At 41.3% G+C, this 20,705-nt stretch overlaps 1 protein-coding gene across 2 annotated transcripts in view; it reads right to left on the bottom strand.

Moving 5' to 3' along the window:
- Positions 1–20,705, bottom strand: part of LOC141106129 (acyl-CoA desaturase-like) — an 83,807-nt gene that overhangs the window by 8,418 nt on the left and 54,684 nt on the right. For both annotated transcript variants that reach the window (XM_073596579.1, XM_073596578.1), the window contains exons 3-5: positions 18,564–18,694; positions 14,763–14,968; positions 9,050–9,282 (exon numbers count right to left, since the gene is read on the bottom strand). In XM_073596579.1, the coding sequence (XP_073452680.1) occupies positions 9,050–9,282; positions 14,763–14,968; positions 18,564–18,694 (570 nt within the window). The remainder of the gene's footprint in view (positions 1–9,049; positions 9,283–14,762; positions 14,969–18,563; positions 18,695–20,705) is intronic.

Genomic DNA, 20,705 nt, shown 5'->3' with positions numbered 1-20,705 from the left:
GGGATGAGCGCTATGGCTGCCCGTCTGATCATAGAATCTAGCTAGAGTACGTGAAGTATGGGATTACAATACATGGGATGCAAAAGTAATCAGAACAAAATAAGGAAAGCAGAATTTAAGCAGGGTAATATTCAAGAGAGTTAAAAGAAAGTGAGAGAATTATATGCATGTGTTGTGTACAAATGGGAAAAATTTAAGCGATTTTAGAGAGATACTCGTGTATGTGTGTGAATGCTGGAACCTTTAGTTCTATCTCTTGTGCGTATCATGTATGCAGATGTGACTCCCTCCTTTGCGCTCTCATGAAATAATGTAGCTGGGATGAGAGATCAGTGATAAACTGGAAGGACACCATGCCAATTTCATTTTTTTTAGACAAAACATTTATAATAAAATGTGGCGGGTTAATTAATCTAATGATAAACAATGTGATCACAATTATTTTTTAATCTGTATTCCAAACATGGTAAAATTAAGGTTACATTTAACCGTGTATTACACAAATTGAATATCCTTTGATAGTGGAAAATATATATATCTGTGGATATATATTAGAATTAGGATGTGATATTGAGATAATCACTTGAGTATTAATTTCTGATATGAGTTTAACAATTTAATTAATAATATAGATATATTGTAACTGGTTTAGACAACCTTTGGTTGGAAATGAAATCCAGGTTATTGGGGAAATTTGTAAAATGGGATTAGTTTAGATTAAGATAACAATTTTGTAATTTTACATTTATACAATAAACCTTTATTGAGAGAAAAAAAGATTAAGATGAGGTTGTTATTTGGAATACAGCTGCCATAATATTTAACAAAGCCAAGATGGATGGGATGCATAAGACGTTTTTCTACAAAGATGAAATCTAAAGGTCTGATAATAACTTGATGTGTGGTCCATGGTGTGAGAGCAATAATAAATACAATTTAAATATAACAGACCCATCACATCAAGTCCACACACCCTGTTAGGATAGATGCCACCTTGAAGCCAGTTGTTTTATAGTTTTTGATCTGGCTGAGAGCCTTGTAGTTTTCAATGAACTACCACGGCGCTGTGGAGCACTGTGGTAGATCACTGAGTCTTCCTGTCAGATTGTATCTGCTTGGCCATACGATGTACTGGCACACAGATACACTGACAGGTCTGCAGGAGATGTGCATTTATTATTTTTTCTTAAAAGGTGAACTTATCCTTTAAACACTTAAGGACAGTGCCTCGTTTTGAGATATGGTGTTTACTGGTTTAAAACAGTTTTTTTTGCTAGAAAATTACTTTGAACCTCTAAACATTTGTTGCAATACTTTCTGTCACACCGTATTTGCGCAGCAGTCTTACAAGCGCACTTTTTTTGGAAAAAAATACACTTTTTTGAGTTAAAAAATAAGTAAAGTTAGTCCAAATTTTTTATATTGTGAAAGATGATGTTACAGCGAGTAAATTGATAACCAACATGTCATGCTTCAAAATTGCGCCCGCTCGTGGAATGGTGACCAACTTTAACTCTTAAAAATTCTATAGGCGTTGTTTTAAAAATTCTACAGGTTGCATGTTTTGAGTTACAGAGCAGATCTATGGCTAGAATTATTGCTCTCGCTCTAATGATCGTGGCAATACCTCGCGTGTGGTTTGAACACCGTTTACATAGGTGCTACTTACGTATGCGTTCGCTTCTGCGCGCAAGCTCGGCGGGTCGCGTTAAAAATGTATTTTTATTTTTTATTTATTTTACTTTTTATTTTTACACTGTTCTTTTGAAAAAAAAAAAATTCTATTACAAGGAATGTAATAGAAAAAAAGCATGACAGGACCTCTTAAATGTCAAAAAGACCTCAGATCTCATATTTACACTAAAATGCAATAAAAAATAAAAATAAAATAAATAATAAAATAATTTTTTTAAAAATGTCCCTTTAAGAGCTATAGGCAGAAGTGATGTTTTGACGTCACTTTAGCCCTGCAATGGTATGGAGCTGGGTGGGGGCCATCTTCCCCTCACTCAGCTCCATACCACACGCGGAAAAGGATCAGATTGCCTCCGCCGCTGCCGGCGGCTCCGGTAAGTGGCGGAGGGCACCCGAACACGGCGGGGCCCTCTCCCGCCACTGATAAAAGTGATCTTGCAGCGAATGCACCACAGAGACCACTTTTATCTGAAACCCGACTGCCCGCTCTTGAAGAGAATACCAGGGTTATGGCAGCTAGCTGCTGCCATAACAACGATATTCCTCTTCAAACAGCCGATGTACAACGACGGCGGGCAGTCAGCAAGTGGTTAAATTATTCTACAGTCATTAACGCAATCTGGACAGCTGATTAGTTCTCAGAAACCTTTTAAATTCATAAGTATCAAATGAATGCAAATAATGGTATATAAACAGCGCTTATAGGATAATTAGAAAAACAAGTGAGGAATAAAGGGGCAAAACATTCAAGATAATGGTGAATATATAAACATATTCAATAATCAAAGTGATAAGTGCTCCAAATAAAGTGCATATGTGCTCCAAGGAGATATCTGGTGCCGTGTGCCACACTCCCCTCTTGTGACCCCACTCACCAAAATTCATGGACCCTCAGCTTTGCAATCTGGGGTCAAAAACGCTGTGATCAATAAGATCTGGTATATGATGAATGGATATGTCAAGAAACCTCTTCAACAGTTGTTCTGGGATATTCAGGATACACGACCATGCTCAAAAAGCCGGGAGAAAGAGAAAGGACTAATAGTGAAGTACTGTAGGTAATGTGAAGAATCGTGAAATCCAAGGCAACACTTACACAATATCTAGTTTAAACAGGCATCAGTACAAACATCCAAGAACGCTGCTGTGCGTTCCAACAACGGCGGAAGTAGCATCAGTACAAGGAAAAAGTAACCCCCTGTATGAGACTTTGACAGATCACCAACTCAATAATAAAACATATCTTTTAATGATATAGAGTAAAAAACATATGTCATTAACATATAACAAAGATACATACAATGCATCACATGGAAGACAAAAAGAAATATGCACAAATACAATTCATCCTATATACTCTCCAAGGGGTTGTGTGCCCTGAAGCCCCAGTAGCATCAGTGGTTAGACAAAACTGGAGGTGCATCAACGCGTTTCTCCCCTCCTCACACCCGGTTTCAGAAGATCTAATTTATATGCAGGGAGCTGCATAACTTTACCCACAACAGCCAATCTAAAGTGACCAATTACTTTAGGTGTCGCTTTAGATTGGCTGTTGCGGGTGGAGTTATGCAGCTCCCTGCATATAAATTAGATCTTCTGAAACCGGATGTGATGTCCTTGATGATGCCCTGGTGGAGGTGCGAAACGTGTTGACGCACTTCCGGTTTTGTCTAACCACTGATGCTACTTGTGCCCTCCATGGAACGCACACTGATCAGTGGCATTCATGGATGTCTGTACTGATGCCTGTTAAAACTAGATATTGTATCTTGGATTTTGCAACTCTTCACATTACCTACAGTACTTCACTATTAGTCCTTTCTCTTTCTTCCCATTTTTTGAGCATGGTCGCATATCCTGAATATCCCAGATCAACATCAGGGTTACAATGTTTTACCCCTTTCTTTGTCATAAGCACTGTTTATATACCATTATTTACGTTGTGAGGTTTAGTACCTTTGTGGCAGTTGCTGTTAGGTCCTTGTTATTCCAAAGTTCACACACATATATATATGCGCTGTTTATCCATATTTTTTTGCATCAGATGAATGCAGCCTTATGTGTGTGGGTCCTTTTGAAGCTGCTCGCTCCACATACGCACCTCGCACAGATCACATTCATATATTCATATAATGGAAACCACACAGGTCATGTAAGGTACTTGGTTGTTATTCTTTAACTAGTTGCCGCCCACCGTCAAATTGCGGCGGGACGGCTCTTGTTCTGACCCTGATCTCTGTAAAGAGCCGTGTCCGCGGCTCTTTAACCATGTGATCGGCTGTGTCCAATAACAGCCAGTCACATGTAAACAAGGAAGTTCTGGTAATCGGTGCTCCTCGCCTCACACTGACAGAGTATGTGGCAAGGAGAGCCGATCAGCGGCATCTCCACGCAGGGGGACATGTAGGAATGTAATCAGGGCACTGATCATCAGTGACCTGATTACAGTATAGTAAAATAGTGTCACCATACAGTGCCCACCAATGCCAGCAATCAGTGCCCACCAGTGGCAGCAATCAGTTCCCACAAGTGCCACCAATCAGTGCCCATTAGTGATGTCAGTCAGTGCTGGCAATCAGTGCCGCCTATCAGTGCTGCCCATCACTGCTGTCGATCAATGCCCACCAGTGTCGGCCATCAGTGCCACCCATTAATGCCCATCAGTGCCGCCTATCCATGCCCACCAGTGCCGCCTATCAGTACCCAGCAGTGTCGCCTATCAGTGCCGCCTATTAGTGCCCATCAGTGCCACCTAACAGTGCCCATCAGTGCCACATATCAGTGCAGCATATCAGTGCCACCTATCAGTGCCCATAAGTGCAGCATATTAGTGCCTCCTCATCAGTGTCACCTCATCAATGCCCACCAGTTCAGCCTATCAGTGCCGCCTCATCAGCGCACATCAGTGAAGGCGAAAAATTACTTAGTTACAAAATTTACTGACAGAAAAAAAGTAAATAAAATTTTTTTCAAAACTTTTGGTCTTTTTTTTTGTAAAAAAATAAAAAAAACAGCAGTGATTAAATACCACCAAAAGAAAGCTCTATTTCTGTGAAGAAAATGATAAAAAATGTGTTTGGGTACAGTGTAGCACGACCGCGCAATTGTCATTCAAATTGCGACAGCACTGAAAGCTGAAAAATGGCTTGGGGAGGAAGGGGGTGTAAGAGCCTGGTAGGCAAGTGGTTAAATATATAATAATAATGAATCCAAACCAGAGCAGAACATGTAATTTGATAGTAAAATCTGTTTAACCACTTCGGCCCCGGAAGGATTTACCCCCTTCCTGATCAAGCCCTTTTTTGCGATACGGCACTGCGTCGCTTTAACTGACAATTGCACGGTCGTGCGACGTTGTAACCAAACAAAATTGACGTCCTTTTTTTCCCACAAACAGAGCTTTCTTTTAGTGGTATTTGATCACCTCTGCAGGTTTTTATTTTTTGCTCTATAAACAAAAAAAAACGACAATTTTGAAAAAAAAAATAATATTTTTTACTTTTTGCTATAATAAATATCCCCCCAAAAAATATAAAAAAATCAATTTCTTCCTCCAAGTTTAGGCCAATATCTATTCTTCTAAAAATTTTTGGTAAAAAAAAAAAACAAAAGTTTGCGCAAAAGTTATCGTGTCTACAAAATAGGGGATAGATTTATGGCATTTTTATTATAAATTAATTTTTTTATTAGTAATGGTGGCGATCTGCGATTTTTATCATGACTGCGACATTGCGGCAGACAGATTGGACACTTTTGACACTATTTTGGGACCATGGGCATTTATACAGCAATCAGTGCTATAAAAATGCACTGATTACTGTGTAAATGTCAATGGCAGGGAAGGGGTTAAACACTAGGGGGCGATCAAGGTGTTAAGTGTGTTCTAACTGTAAGGGGAATGGGCTCACTAGAACATGACAGAGATCATTGGGAGCAATAGATCCCTGTCATGTTGCTAGGCAGAACAGGGAAATGCCTTGTTTACATAGGCATCTCCCCGTTCTGCCTCTCCATGTCACGATCGTGGGCCACCGAGTCCGCAGAACCCACTCCCGCGTTGGTCGATCGCTTGCTAGCCGCCAATAGCGTCGTTTTGCGCACCCACGCCACTTTGCCGATGTATATGGGCGTGAGCCAGTCGGCAAGTGGTTAACAGAGGATAACGGTAAACAGGACAAATATAAACAGTGAATCCCCCTAATGGGCACAGGAAGTGGAAAAACCTGAGAAGTGTTCATTTCCCTCTTCACTCTATCCAAAACAAAAAAATGGCCTTTATTTATACTTTAATGTGCCAAAATAGTTGCATGACTTTTTTCAATGCACTGCAATACCACACTCAGACATGAACAATCCCCTCTGAACACTGTACTTTTTTCTGTGACCAATTTTGGTTGCATTGGAAAAAGGCATCCAGTGTGAATGAGCTGCCTATAGTGGAAATGTTTGTACAAGAATCATTAAAATCAACAACTACTTTGGATTTGTATGGCTACTGTATAGCAGCAAAGATTAGAGGAACAAGTGATACAGGAACTGATAACTAAGCAAACATGGTCTGGGAACCGAGGTCATGGGTTGAATGGAATGCAATTATAAGTCTAGTCTCTTCTCCAAAAGAAACACAGAAAAGTAAGCGGAAATCTGATAACACCAAAAGCAGCATTTTCTTTCAGGTAAAGCCAGTGTTCTGTCGGATAGTGCCTCCAGTCGAAAAATGCCTCAAATGGGTTAGCGCATACGCAGTACCAAACATCACTCCAGCTGATATGTTGATCAGCTGGCAGGACCTGAACACAGCGCATGCGCAGATCGTCTGCTGCAATATCCGACGATATGCAAGCAGCGGAGGGAGAACGTACTTGTCAGATTATGCCTCGCTGTTGCGCAGCGGCTTCAGTGTGTTGAATGGCAGGTATTGTGTGTGTTGCAATATGCCCTTAGACACAGGCAAAACCCGCCATTCAACACACTGAAGCCGCCCTGCAACACACAAAACACACAACAGCGAGGCATAATCTGACAAGCACGTTCTCCCTCTGCTGTTTGCATATCGTCGGATAATGGTGCAGACGATCTGCGCATGCGCTGTGTTCAGGTCCTGCCAGCTGATCAACATATCAGCTGGAGTGACGTTTGGTACTGCACATGCGCTGACCCATCGCAGGCATTTTTCGATGGGAGGCACTATTTGACAGAACACCGGTCATAGATGGAGAGTTTTTCTTTCCTACAACCATGGGTCAGTAAGTGCCGATGGGGTAAATCCTTCCACGAAGCTACTGTGTTCTCCTGGCGGGGGGCAGGGGGGAGCAGGGAGCCGTCCCAGCAGGGAGAACACAAAGTAATTATTGCTAGCGGCTATAGCCACTGGCAATAATTGCATGAAAGATCTAACAAGCTGATTGTACCCAAGTAGATCAATCGATCACCTTGGGTACAATCAGCCCGCCCATACGTGGCTCGAATCTCAGCCTGTTCCTGCTCAATCGGCCCAGATTTGAACTGTGCATAGCTTAAGTAGCAGCACAGAGCCACACATACAATATACTGTACAGTATATTACAAGTTTATAGTATAAAACAATTGAGATGGAGACTGCCTAACACGGAGTGAATGTATTAGTGCTGGTCTGACTCAATATATAAGTTTATACTGTGTATAACATAAAATATCATAACATTTAAAAATGAACTATTTAAATTGTTTTGAGTATTAACATGTACAAATTTCAGTATTTTTGGTCAGAAATGACAAATTATAAAAAATAAAAAAACATATGGTGATCTCAATGAGAACTGTTGTTTGCTGTGACTCCTTAGTCGTGTGTAAAGTAGATCATTGGCTTAATAATGGTTAAAGACAGGTCACAATACAGCCTTGTGTAAAAGATCTTTTTTGTGGAAATCACTGAGGTATGTGAAACTTTTAATGTAAGGTTTACAACATCACTTTCACCTAATAAGATCCTGTCCCTTAAGCATAAGTGTAAGTACAGTACATATTTTCAATGAAATTGAGCTCTGATAGCACTGATGAGTAAATGCTATGCTATAATATCTATAGTGTTGGGTAATATACACTTACCGGCAACTTTATTAGGTACACCTGTTCAACTGCTTGGTAACACAAATTGCTAATCAGCCAATCACATGGCAGTAACTTAATGCATTAAGGCATCTAGGCATGGTGAAGACGACTTGCTGAAGTTCAAACCAAGCATCAGAATAGGGGAAGAAAGGGGACATAAGTGACTTTGAACATGGTATGGTTGTTGGTGCCAGACTGAGCATTTCAATAACTGTGGATCTACTGGGATTTTCACACACAACCATCTCTAGGGTTTACAGAGAATGGCCCAAAAAAGAGTGAGCGGCAGCTGCATGGATGACAATGCCTTGTTGATGTCAGAGGAGAAAGGGCAGACTGGTTCGAGATGATAGAAATGCAACAGTAACTCACATAACTACTCCTTAGAACCAAGGTATGCAGAATACCATCTCTGAATACACAACACAGTGAACCTTGAAGCAGATGGGTTACAGCAGCAGAAGAGCACACCGGGTCCCACTCCTGTCAGCTAAGAAGAGGAACCTGAGGCTACAATTCGCACAGGCTCAACAAAATTGGACAATAGAAGATTGGAAAAACATTGGGTCTCTGATGGGTCTCGATTTCAGCTGCGACATTCAGATGGTAGGGTCAGAAATCGGTGTAAACAACATAAAAAGCATGGATCCATCCTGTCTTGTATCAATGGTTCCGGCTGATGGTGGTAGTGTAATATTGGGAGATATTTTCTTGGCACACATTGGGCCAACAGAGCATTGTTTAAATGCCACGGCCTACCTGAGTATTGTTGCTGACCATGTCCATCTCTTTATGACTACAGTGTACACATCTTCTGATGGCTACTTCCAGCAAGATAATGCACCATATCACAAAGATCAAATCATCTCAAACTGGTTTCTTGAACATGACAATGAGTTCACTGTACTCCAATGGCCTCCACAGTCACCAGATCTCAATCCAATAGAGCACCTTTGGGATGTGTTGGAATGGGAGAATAGCAGCATGTATGTGCAGCCGATGAATCTGAAGCAACTGCGTGATGCTATCATGTCAATATGGACCAAAATGTCTAAAGAATGTTTCCAACACCTTGTTGAATCTATGCCATGAAGAATTAAGGCAGTTCTGATGGCAAAAGGAGGTCCAACCTGGTACTAGCAAGGTGTACCTAATAAAGTGGCTGGTGAGTGTATTCTGAGAGGTAACAATTGCATTTCAGCTCACAGTTTATTTAATTTATAAATTTAACAAAGCTTCATAATCAAAGACAATAAATACTTACCAATTGCTCCTATAGCAACAAATCGATTCTCCCTTGGGTTGATGTTCTTGTCATATGGTCGGTTTCCAAACATATGAGCTGCACTGTTCACAAGCCATGTTGCATTAAGTACCAAAGCATAGCGCAATAGACAGGGTACATATATTGAATTGTAAAGCGATTCACCCCAGAAATACCAAGGGACCACAGTGGGAAAGATAAAGCACATCAATAGAATGAGTTTCTTGTAATGCCTGGTAGAAACAAGCAGATAAAGAAATTAATACATAGTGGTGCTGGTGTGAAATAATAGCTAAAATGTAATATAACATATGGTATGTTGCTAGGGTATGGCAAATCTACAGTATGTTTTAGATATGGATTACAGGGATTCTTCTCATCGTACTGCTCTATGATCCCTCCAGTGCTATACAAATGAGCAAAAAAAAAAAATGAGCATTTGGCTTGTTAGCCCTGCTGAAGACAAGGATCAGATTTCAGATTGTCTCATCAGTCTACTGATTGACTTCTGTACAACCACCCTGTCAGATTTTAGCTGCTGGAACAGCACTGCAGGCTACAGACAACAACTCTAATCAGAGTATTCTGATAGCAGTCACCCCACTGTCAGAATACAATAGCTCGGCGGGGAAGATTCCCCTTGAATGTGTCGATGGGAGAATGGGGTCAGTTTTTAATGTATGGGCAGCTTAAAGCCTCGTACACACGGTACGATTGTTGGAAGGGGATTGTCTGTTGACAGACTGTTGTCCTAAATTGTTACAATTAGTACGCTCCTTTTGACAACTGTTGTCCAATTTTCTGTCAACAAAGGTTGGATGACAGGCTAGTAAATTTTCAGTGGACAACGGCTCAACGTCTGATTTTCATATGGTCAGTACACAAATCCGTCACACAAGTCGAAAGTACACACACGCATGCTCGGAATCAAGAGCTGAAATTCCTCGTAGTAAGTCACTATGTTCGTGTTGTCGAACGACAATTTGCGTACCTTTAGTATGCAAGACAAGATCCCGGCACAAGCCCTTTTGACAAAAATCAGACGTTCGGTTGGCCAACAATCAAACCGTGTGTACGAGGCTTTAGGCTGTTAAAGTGGATGTAAACCTGATTCATGAAATTTGAGCTGAGCACATATATCTGCAGTGTTTTCTTGTCTCTCTCCAAAGCATGAAGTCCCGGGGCTTTCTCCTGCTCCGTTCTTCTGTTATTAGCATGATAACTTCTGACAAGTTCTCAGACAGGTGATAAAACCAGCCTGAAATTTGTGTCAGGGAGGATGCTATAAATTGATTAGCAGAAGGCTGCTTTACTCACAGGACAGCTCTGCAGGTCTCTGCCTATCTAGGGGGGTGTGTGCCTTTCCTCCTCAGCTGTCTCCCACTGTAATCCGAGACTTCTCTCACAGTGTGGAATAAGGAAGTGAAAATTCTAATACGATCTGCACTTTCTAAAAAATATATAAAGCTGAAGACAGCAGATATACATGTAAAACGTATGTAGGGAGATTTGTTTCATCCCTGTGTATCATCTGAGGCTGTTCACTTCACTGGGTATATGTGAGGGTTTACATCCACTTTAACTTAAAGTGGAACTTAAATCAGAAAATTAAGTTCTGCTAGATCACTTCAGATTGGCCCCTTTTGCAGGTATAGCTATATAAAACATTAAAAATAAGTGCCTTTACTGTTTAAAATTCAGTAATACACTGTCTCACTCTGCTCTGCACATGCTCAGTTGCTCTCTATTTTTAGGCATTTTTTAGGCACTTAAAAATTTGCAGAGGCCAATCTGCTGACAGCCTTAATGCGGAATTCAACACTCCTATCCTTTACAGCAAAGAAAGCTGCTTCTGTTTGATCTGTAACTGCATTGGTGCTGCACATGTGATCAGTTATGACACCAGCCATTTGATGGTTTGACGGTTTGGTTGAGGAAACAAGCAAATGTGACAGCTAGCAATCTCGGCATTCCAGGAATGTACATTTTTTTTTAATGGTTAAATCGATTGGTTTAGTTCCACTTTGTGATTTACTGCTGTTCAGGGGCTCTGGGCTTCAGCAAAATGGCAGCCTCCAGCAAAAAGAAACAGGAGCAATGCTGGAGGCAATTTACAGCACACACTAATTTTGGTAACATTATTATTAATGTGGAATGTATGTTCCTTGCAAACAAACGTTATTTTTTATTGTTGTGGGTAAAGTTCCGCTTTCATTTATAGTAGTGTATGTTGAGGGAGTTATTTTTGCAATATTTTACTGAAATTCATTTTTGATGTGATTTTCAGGTTTACATACTTGCTGCTTCAAATTTCCATGACTAGGTCATGCAGTTTACAACCTGATTGAGCATTCTCATTTAGATTACCCAACAACTATGTAGTACAAGTGCACAACTGACTGGATATAAATTAATTGGTTTTTGAGGTAGGCCAATACACTATGTAGCTGTTGGTAAATCAAAAGGAGAATGTAGAATGATTACACTCCCAGACTACAGCAAACTTCACTTCATCTTCATAACATAAAGGGGAGACTATGAGGTTGATTTACTAAAACTGGAGAATGCAAAATGTGGTGCAGCTCTGCATGGTAGACAATCAGCTTCTAACTATATCTTGTCCAATTAGGCTTTGACAATAAAACCTGGAAGCTGATTGGTTTCTATACAGACCTGAACAGAATTTTGCACTCTCCAGTTTTAGAAAAATCAACCCCACTGTGTGGTCCAGCAGAGGAAAACTCAGGCATTGGGATGTCAGTGAAGCAGAAGCAGCGTTGTCAGCTCACTACAGGATGTTAGGGGCTCACTGGAATTCTAGCCAGATCAACAGGTATTTTTCTGTGCTTGCAGTGGTTTTATAAAAGGCAGAAAACAGGAAATGTGCATTTATTGTAGAGATGTACTTTTTTTTAATTTTGTCTAAACATACAGGGTAAATTAACAGGAAAGCATCACAAGGTGTCTGATTCTTTCCTTTACCCTACTCCTAAAATCTACCCTTTTGGAAAGTCATTTGCCTAGGAGGTAGGCACACCTTGCCCCATGTGACAGTGCTTAGACCTGGTAACATGTCTCCCAGACACTGCGCAGTTTATTGCAGAATGCTGGGTACATATATCTCCATACTCAGAAGTTCTGGTCTTCCTCAGGGCTCCACCAGCAGATCAGAGAAGAGTAGGAATACCACAAAGGTAGAGGTGTGCAGCCTTTGTTAGTTTCCCTTGTGTGTCCTAAGTATAGGTTGTTAGTTTCCCTTGTGTGTCCTAAGTATAGGTTCCTTTTATCACTTTGTGAAAATACAGTGCAACCGGAAAGTATTCACAGCGCTTCACTTTTTCCAAATTTTGTTGTTACAGCCTTATTCAAAAATGGATTAAATTAATTATTTTCCTCAAAATTCTACAAACAATACCCCATAATGACAACGTGAATAAGTATTCACAGCCTTTGCCTTGACACTCAGAATTGAGCTCAGCTGCATTCTATTTCCACTGATCATCCTTGAGATGTTTCTACAACTTGATTGGAGTCCACCTGTGGTAAATTCAGTTGATTGGATATGATTTGGAAAGGCACACACCTGTCTATATAAGGTCCCATAGTTAACCGTGCATGTCAGAGCACAAATCAAGCAATAAAGTCTCCGAGACAGAATTGTATCGAGGAACAGATCTGAGGAAGGGTACAGAAAAATTTCTCAGATACCACAACACACTATTCATTCACACGCTGTGCAGTCGGCCCTACTGCTTTTTCCTGACACATCTGGGTGGATAACACACACCCCGATGCCTTCCAAAGACTGGGGAAGTCCGATAACACTGGGAATATGGAAGAAAATAAAAGACATGTGGGCCTAGTGCATTATCCTTAACGAATGCCTTTGATAAGTAAAACAGAGGTAAGAATCATACTCACAAACAAATGCTATAGTCATTGCATAATATAAAATTCATCCGCTGATGTCCATGTAGAACTTATTAACATTACATAGGACTATCTTGCAGAAGCATAGCCTAATGCGTTTCTAGTTTTCCCCCTTCTTCAGAGCCCTCTGAGGAAGAGGGAAACCTCAAAACGCATTAACCTATGCTTCTGCAAGATAGTCCTATGCGATGTTGACAAGTTCTACATGGACATCAGCGGATGAATTTTATGCTATGCAATGACTATAGCATTTGTTTGTGAGCATGATTCTTACCTGTTTTACTTATTAAAGGCATTCGTTAAGGATAATGCACTAGGCCCACACGCCTTCTATTTTCTTCTATATTCACAGAAACATTTCTGTAGCACTGAAGGTCACAATGAGCACATAACTTGCATCATCCATAAATGAAAAAAGTTTGGAACCAACAGGACTCTTCCTAGAATGGGTCGCCCGGCCAAACTGAGCGATTGGGGGAGAAGGGTCTTAGTTAGGGAGGTGATCAAGAACCCAATGGTCACTCTGACAGAGCTCCAGTGTTTCTCTGTGGATAAAGGAGAACCTTCCAGAAGAACAACCATCTCTGCAGCACTCCACCAATCTGGCCTGTATGGTAGAGTGACCAGACTGAAGCCTCAGTAAAAGGCACATGACAGCCCATCTGGAGGTTGCCAAAAGGCACCTGAATGACTCTCAGACTTTGAGAAACAAAATTCTCTGATCTGATGACACAAAGATTGAACTCTTTGGCCTGAATGGCAAGCGTTGTGTCTAGAGGAAACCAGGCACCGCTCATCACCTGGCCAATACCATCCCTACAGTGAAGCATGGTGGTGGCAGCATCATGCTGTGGGGATGTTTTTCAGCAGCAAAAACTGCGGGACTAGTCAGGATTAAGGGAAAACATTAATGCTGCAATGTACAGTTACATCTCTGAGGAAAATGAGTTCCAGAGCGCTCTGGACCTCAGACTGGGACGAAGGTTAATTTTCCATTAGGACAACGACCCTAAGCACACAGCCAAGATAACAAGGGAGTGGCTACAGGACAACTCTGTGAATGTCCTTGAGTGGCCCAGCCAGAGCCCAGGACTTGAACCCTATTGCACATCTCTGGAGAGATCTGAAAATGACTGTGCACCGACACTCCTCATCCAAACGGATGGAACATGAGAGGTCCTGCAAAGAAGAATGGGAGAAACTGCCCAAAAATAGGTGTGGCAAGCTTGTAGCATCATACTCAAAAAGACTTGAGTTGTAATTAGTGCCAAAGGAGCTTTAACAAAGTACTGAGCAAAGGCTATGAATACTTATGTACATGTGTTTTTTTTTTTTAATAAATTTGCAAAGATTTCAAACAAACTACTTTCATGCTGTCATTATGGAGTATTGTTTGTAGAATATTGAGAAAAATTTTGAGAAAAATAATTAATTTAATCAATGTTAGAATAAGGCTGTACATAACAAAATGTGGAAAAAGTGAATACTTTCCGCATACACTGTAAAAAAGGCTGATAGTGCTGATGATGTTAGCACAAGGCCATTTATAGACCATAGCTGTGTTCTGCTTCATTTATTTCTATGATAGTTGGGATTGATTAAGAAAGAACAATGAAATAGTTTGCTGTATAATTAATAATGTTTGCATCTTTACTAATGCTTCAGAACATTAAATTTACTAGCACCGATTATAATGGACATCAGTTGTCTACAGACTCTGCCACTGCATATATACACTGCAATACATATCGTCAACATTGGAGTCGCATCTTAGAAAACTCACCTTCTCTGAAACATCACCACTTTGTCTGCATTGAGGTCGCTTAAATCAAGCTTTTTGCCCTTTTCTATTACATCTGGGTGTTTTCGCATTAGAAGCCAACCAATATGTGCAAAGAAGAAGCCTCTCATTGCATTATGAGGGTCTGCATTTGTTTCAGAGTATTTGTGATGTGCCCGGTGGTCTCGTGCCCATTCATATATGTCATTCTAAAACAAAGTAAAAAAAAAAAAAAAAAAAAAAGCTGTACTTACCAGAATCTTTCTAAAGTATGTTATTTTAATAACTTAATAAAGCACACATTACTACAGTACCTAATTACACACAAAGAGAAGTTTGGACTAAACATATATACTCACCTAGGTGGCTGATGCAGCGATCTGACACTGCATGTCCCCCGCCGGATTTGCAGTGAGGCCTAAGAAATCAAACACTACTCGGAGCAGAGAGCCGGGACTGTCAGTCTCTGGCCCTCTGCTCTGCCCCTCCAGCGCTCACTGGAGCGCTGAGCTGAGGAGGGGGCTGAAGGGGCTGGCTCAGGCTCTGAACGGATCACTGAGAGGCTGAGCCAGCTGTCAGTCCAGGCTCCTGGGCGGATCCGGACCATATGGTCACAACCTTTTCAGAGCCTGGACCGGCTCTATGAGGTCAGTCGACAGCGGACTCTAGCCTGCTGTTGGCTGAAGGAGTGCAGTGATCCATAAGAGAAGTACAGCCAAAAAAGTTTTGGCCCTACTTCTCCTTAAACTAGATGCAGTGTTTTTAAAGAGTTAATATTACATCTTTTGAATATTACCACAAAGTAAAACATTTTCTAATGCCGCGTACACACGGTCAGACTTGCCAACAGGATAACCTCCGTCGGCATTTCCATCGGAAAGATTTAGAACATGTTCTATATTTAACTCCATCGGAAATGCTGACAGAAAAAGTCCGATGGGGCATACACACGGTCGGAATGTCCGACTAAAAGCTCCCATCAAATTTTTTCTGTCGGGAATTCCGACCGTGTGTACGCGGCATTAGCGTTTGCCATTTTCAGAGTTAAGACAGAAAGATTACAACACTTAGGGCCCCTGTTTACTTTTGCTCTTAAAAAGTGGGATGTTTTTAGTTGAATGTTTTATATACTGCAGTGCGTTTTGATGTTCTTTTCTTTATGGGGAGAGAGAGAAGAAAACCTCCTGTGCATATAGTGCATTTTGCCACTCTTTTACATGGGATGATATTCATCTCTACGATAGGTGCAGCTAAGCTAAACTGATCTAAAGGTTTTTAAACCTCCAGTAGCAAAACAGTTAGCTGGAAACAGTACCTTTGAAAATAAATATGCAAAAATTTCAATGCTTTCTTTGTTCTCTATTGATAATTGTTTTATTATTTTTAGCAGTTTTGTAGACTGCCTGTGTTCTTGACATTCATTTTGCTAAATGACAGAACAAGGGTCACAATTTAACCTTTTTATTGGAAATAATTTAGTATTGTAGCCAACCCTTACAGAATTGTTAATGTATTTTTGTGAAAAAAAAAAAATATAAAAAAAAATATATATATATATATATATATATACACACTGTATATGCCTTGTTCCTTATATTTTTATATTTTTCTAAGTTTGGACTAAATACCCGACAAAAGAGTTTAGTTTTAAAACTGCTGGAAAATCAAGGTCTGCTATGGACATATTCACAAATAAGTTACAGGTACAAATCTGTACAAATCATTAGTAAGACTTCATCTGGAATATTCAATTCAGTTTCGGGCACCAGTTCACAAAAAGGATATCGGGAAACTGGAGAGAGTGCAGAGAAGAGCAACCAAACTGATTAAAGCCATGGAGGAGCTCAGCTATGAGGAAAGGTTATAGGAACTGAATTTATTCTCTTTTGAGAAGAGGAGATTAAGGGGGGATATGATCAACATGTATAAATACATAAGGGGTCCATATAGTGAACTTGGTGTTGAGTTATTCACTTTAAGGTCATCACAGAGGACAAGAGGGCACTCTACATCTGGAGGGAAAAAAATGTAATCTCCAAATACGGAAAGGTTTCTTCACAGTAAGAGCTGCGAAAATGTGGACTCCCTCAAGAGCTGGTTCTGGGCAGCTCAGTATACTGCTTTAAAAAAAAAGGCCTGTATTATTTCCTAGGTGTACATAATATAACTGGGTACTAATATTTATAGGTAAAGTTGATCCAGGGAATATCTGTGCCTCTTGAGGGATCAGGAAGGATTTTTTTCCCCTGCTGGAGCAAATTGGATCATGCTTTGTTGGGTATAGGATTGTGTATATTGGATTGTATGATTTTTTTTTATTTTTTTGGTTGAACTATATGGACTTTTGTCTTTTTTCAACCAGACTAACTATGTAACTATGTATATTGTTTATATGGACTGACCACATGCATTCAAAGTATTAAACAATTTTCCCATGATGATATTTTCGAGAATGGCAGCACTGGTTACGCAGGAGTCAAAATATTGTAGATGTTACAAAATGTTATAAATCTTAACCACATCTCACCTGTCCTATAGCAAAATGACGGCCAGACGGTGGCTTTCCCCTTTTGACTGGCCGTCATATGACGTGTGCGACGATCGGTAGTGTGGTGTGTCCAATCACGATAAAGAGCCTATGACGTAGGCTCTTTATCATGTGATCAGCTGTGTCCAATCACAGCTTAACTAGGAAGTGACGGTTATCGGCATTCCTCTATTCACGCTGACAGGGCGTGAGTAGAGAAGAGCCAAAAAGTGGCTCACCTGATAGGGGGGGGGGGGGGTCTGCATTGATAATTAGTGCAGTGATTATCAGTGCAGCCCCATCAGTGATGCCCACCGGAGCCCATCAATGATTCCAATCAGTGCCCACCAGTGCCCATCAATGATGCCTTTCAGCACCCATCAGTGAGGCCTGTCAGTGCCTCCTTATCAGTGCCCATCAGTGCCGCCTATCAGTGCCCATAAAGACTGCCCATCAGTGCCACTTATTAGTGCCCATCAGTGCCGACAAATAAGTGCCCATCAGTCCTGCATTTTAGTGCCTAATCAGTGCCCGTCAGTGAAGGAGAAAAATTACTTATTTACAAAATTTTATAACAGAAACTAAGAAAAACTTTTTTTTTTCTTCAATTTTCGGTATTTGCTCAAAAAAATGGTAAAAATTTAGTTTGGGTACAACAGTACATGACCGCGCAATTGTCATTCAAAGTGTGACAGCACTGAAAGGTGAAAATTGGCCTGGGCAGGAAGGGGTTGAAAGTGCCTAGTATTAAAGTTGTTAAAGTGGTTCTACATTCAAAAGGTCTTTTTTATTTTTACCTTAATACGTTCATTGCATTAGGGTAAAAAAACCTTCCACTACCCGTTTCCCTCACCCCCCTCCCTAAACACACACTTGACACCTCCATCGATCACAAGACACACTGAGAGTAGCAGGAGCTATAGACTAATGCTGCTCTCAGTTAAATTCTCTGAGGAGGGAGCAGGGGATGTGGCTGAGCCCAGCTGAGTGTGTCTATGGATGCACACAGCCTGACTCAGGAGCGTGACCCCATAGTACAAATCTTGCTTTTGGGGCACCCAAGAAAAAAGAAGGAAGAAGAAAGGGCGGACAGTGAGAGCTGGGGACTCCACAACAGGAGGTAAAGGACTTCCCAATGTGTTGCACAGAACAGGTCTAAGTATAAGATCTCATTTTAGGGGGGGGGACTAATTTTAACCCAAAGTCTCACTTTAATTCTGCTGTAGTAAATATTCCATCCTTCAATTTTCTGTACAGTGACAATATAAAATGTTTACCTGAAATGCCATTGTATTTGAAACTGCCAGAAGTATCCTCAGGGGGAGCTTGGCTTTGTAGGATCTGTGACTCCATAGGCGGTGGGCACCAGCAGTAACTCCAAGGGCACTCAGCATAAAGCACAATAGAGCTGTGAAATAATGACAATGATCAGTTAGATCTGTGAATACATCCTCAACATTCTAAATCTAGTTTCCAGCTAGTTAGTTTGTCATTGAGAGAAGTAAGTCAAGACAATATAATTATTGGGTTCTATGAAAACTCAGCTTTTATATATGTATGCCACTGTAGTGCCAAATATGTACTAAATTTCAAGGTTTTCGTCACACGTAGTTAAAAATTACCTGCCTTTGATAAAACATGGTAAACAGATAAAAACTTATTCCAGCATTTGTTTTAGATTCATTGGTTTTTTAAAAATCCAGGAGCCGCTGCCCTTCTCTTTCTGGTAGCTCAAACTGGACTGCTACAGACATCATTTGTGTAAATCTTAAACATCCAGTATGCATACGTCCTTCTGACAAAGCTATATCTTGCTTTGTTTTTGCTTGACCACATTCATTTTATTGTAACTGGCTTGTAATTGCAGTGTTTTGGGATGAGGCGGGGAGCAGGGAGGTGCAGTCAGAGCCTCACCTGTCATGAACATAAAAAACAAAACAAAACAAAAAAAACATCCAGCTATGAGGGTCGTAGTTCAGCAAAGTAGTCAAAGTCCTACCTCACCCCGGTCAAAATTTGGGGCTCCTAGCACCCATGGTTCCAGAGATACGGGGCTCCTTGTGCAGCCTGTCAGAAGCTACATACAGCGTGGCCAGTTTAAATACAAGCTGGCACACCCTGTTTGCAGCAGACTGAGAGGATGAGCTCACAGTGCCTCTCACTTCTTGTCAGAGGCACTGAGATCAATGGACAGCTTGGAGCCTTGGACCAATGGTAAAGCACCATTGGTCTAAGCTGTCCATTAAAAATGCTGCAGTGGAGGCTGTCCTCTCACTGCAGTGTCATAGAAGGGGGATTGTGTCTAAAAGACAAATGTTCCCTTCCAGCCCAGCCCTCTTAACTACAAGGAAAAAACATAGGTTTATGGGTATAAGGATTACCCATAATCCCATGTTTTTCTCACAGTTAAAGCGGTGTTCTACCCGCAATTTTTTTTTCTTTTTTTTTTAAAGTCAGCAGCTACATACACTGTAGCTACTGACTTTTAATAAGGACACTTACCTGTCCAGGGAGCCTGTGATGTCGGCCCCCCGAGGCCGATCTGTCCATCCGCCACCATTCTAACTAAGGGAAACCAGCAGTGGAGCCTTGCAGCTTCCCTGCCCATTTCCTTCTGCGCATGCGCGAGTCGTGTGGCGCTTTGTGAATGTCCAGCTGTCTTCTGGGACACACACAGGTCCAAGAAGACAGCGGGGGGCTCGCCGCACAAAAAGGATATGACATCCTGCGCCACGGACCAGATGGAACAGAAGTACACTATGTACTTCATAAAAAGGTATGTTAGAAGAAAAAAAAATAGAATAAATTTTGAATATCCAAAAACGAGGGGTGGAGAGGGGATCTTTCGTTTAAGACCACCTCTCAAAAGTGGGTGGAACTCCGATTAAAGTGGAGTTCCACCCATTTAAAAGTCAGCAGCTACAAAAAGTGTAGCTGCTGACTTTTAATAAAAAGACACTCACCTGTCCCACGGTCCAGCCATTCGGCCGCCTGAAGCCTCATTTGTCTCCCACTCCTCGCTGGCATTGCAAGTGTGGGCGCCCGGCTGTGGCTTCACAGCCGGGCGCGCACTGCGCATGCGCGAGCCGCGCTATGAATGGCCGGGCAATCTTCTGGGACCTGTGACATGTCCCAGAAGATTGCAGGGAGGGAGGGGGGAGAGGTGAACTTCCTTCCAGTGCCCCGACGACAGGAAAGAAGAAATGGCTGCACATCCAGAACTTGCCAATTGCCTTTTATTTTGTTTCACAAAAATAACACCAAAGACACCAAACTGTGGTCACGTAGATGCGTTTCACATACATCTTGTGCTTAATCATTACCTCATCAACATGGGGACAAGGTGCTTTGGGGTGGGGGGCACCCCAAAGCGTCAACCCTCCTATGTTGAGGGCATGTGGCCTGGTATGGTCCAGGAG

This window comes from Aquarana catesbeiana, linkage group LG08 (assembly GCF_042186555.1).
Source record: "Aquarana catesbeiana isolate 2022-GZ linkage group LG08, ASM4218655v1, whole genome shotgun sequence".
In the NCBI taxonomy this organism is placed as follows: Eukaryota; Metazoa; Chordata; class Amphibia; order Anura; family Ranidae; genus Aquarana; species Aquarana catesbeiana.
Note: the sequence above shows the minus strand (reverse complement) of the source record. Positions and strands in the feature narration are given on the sequence as shown.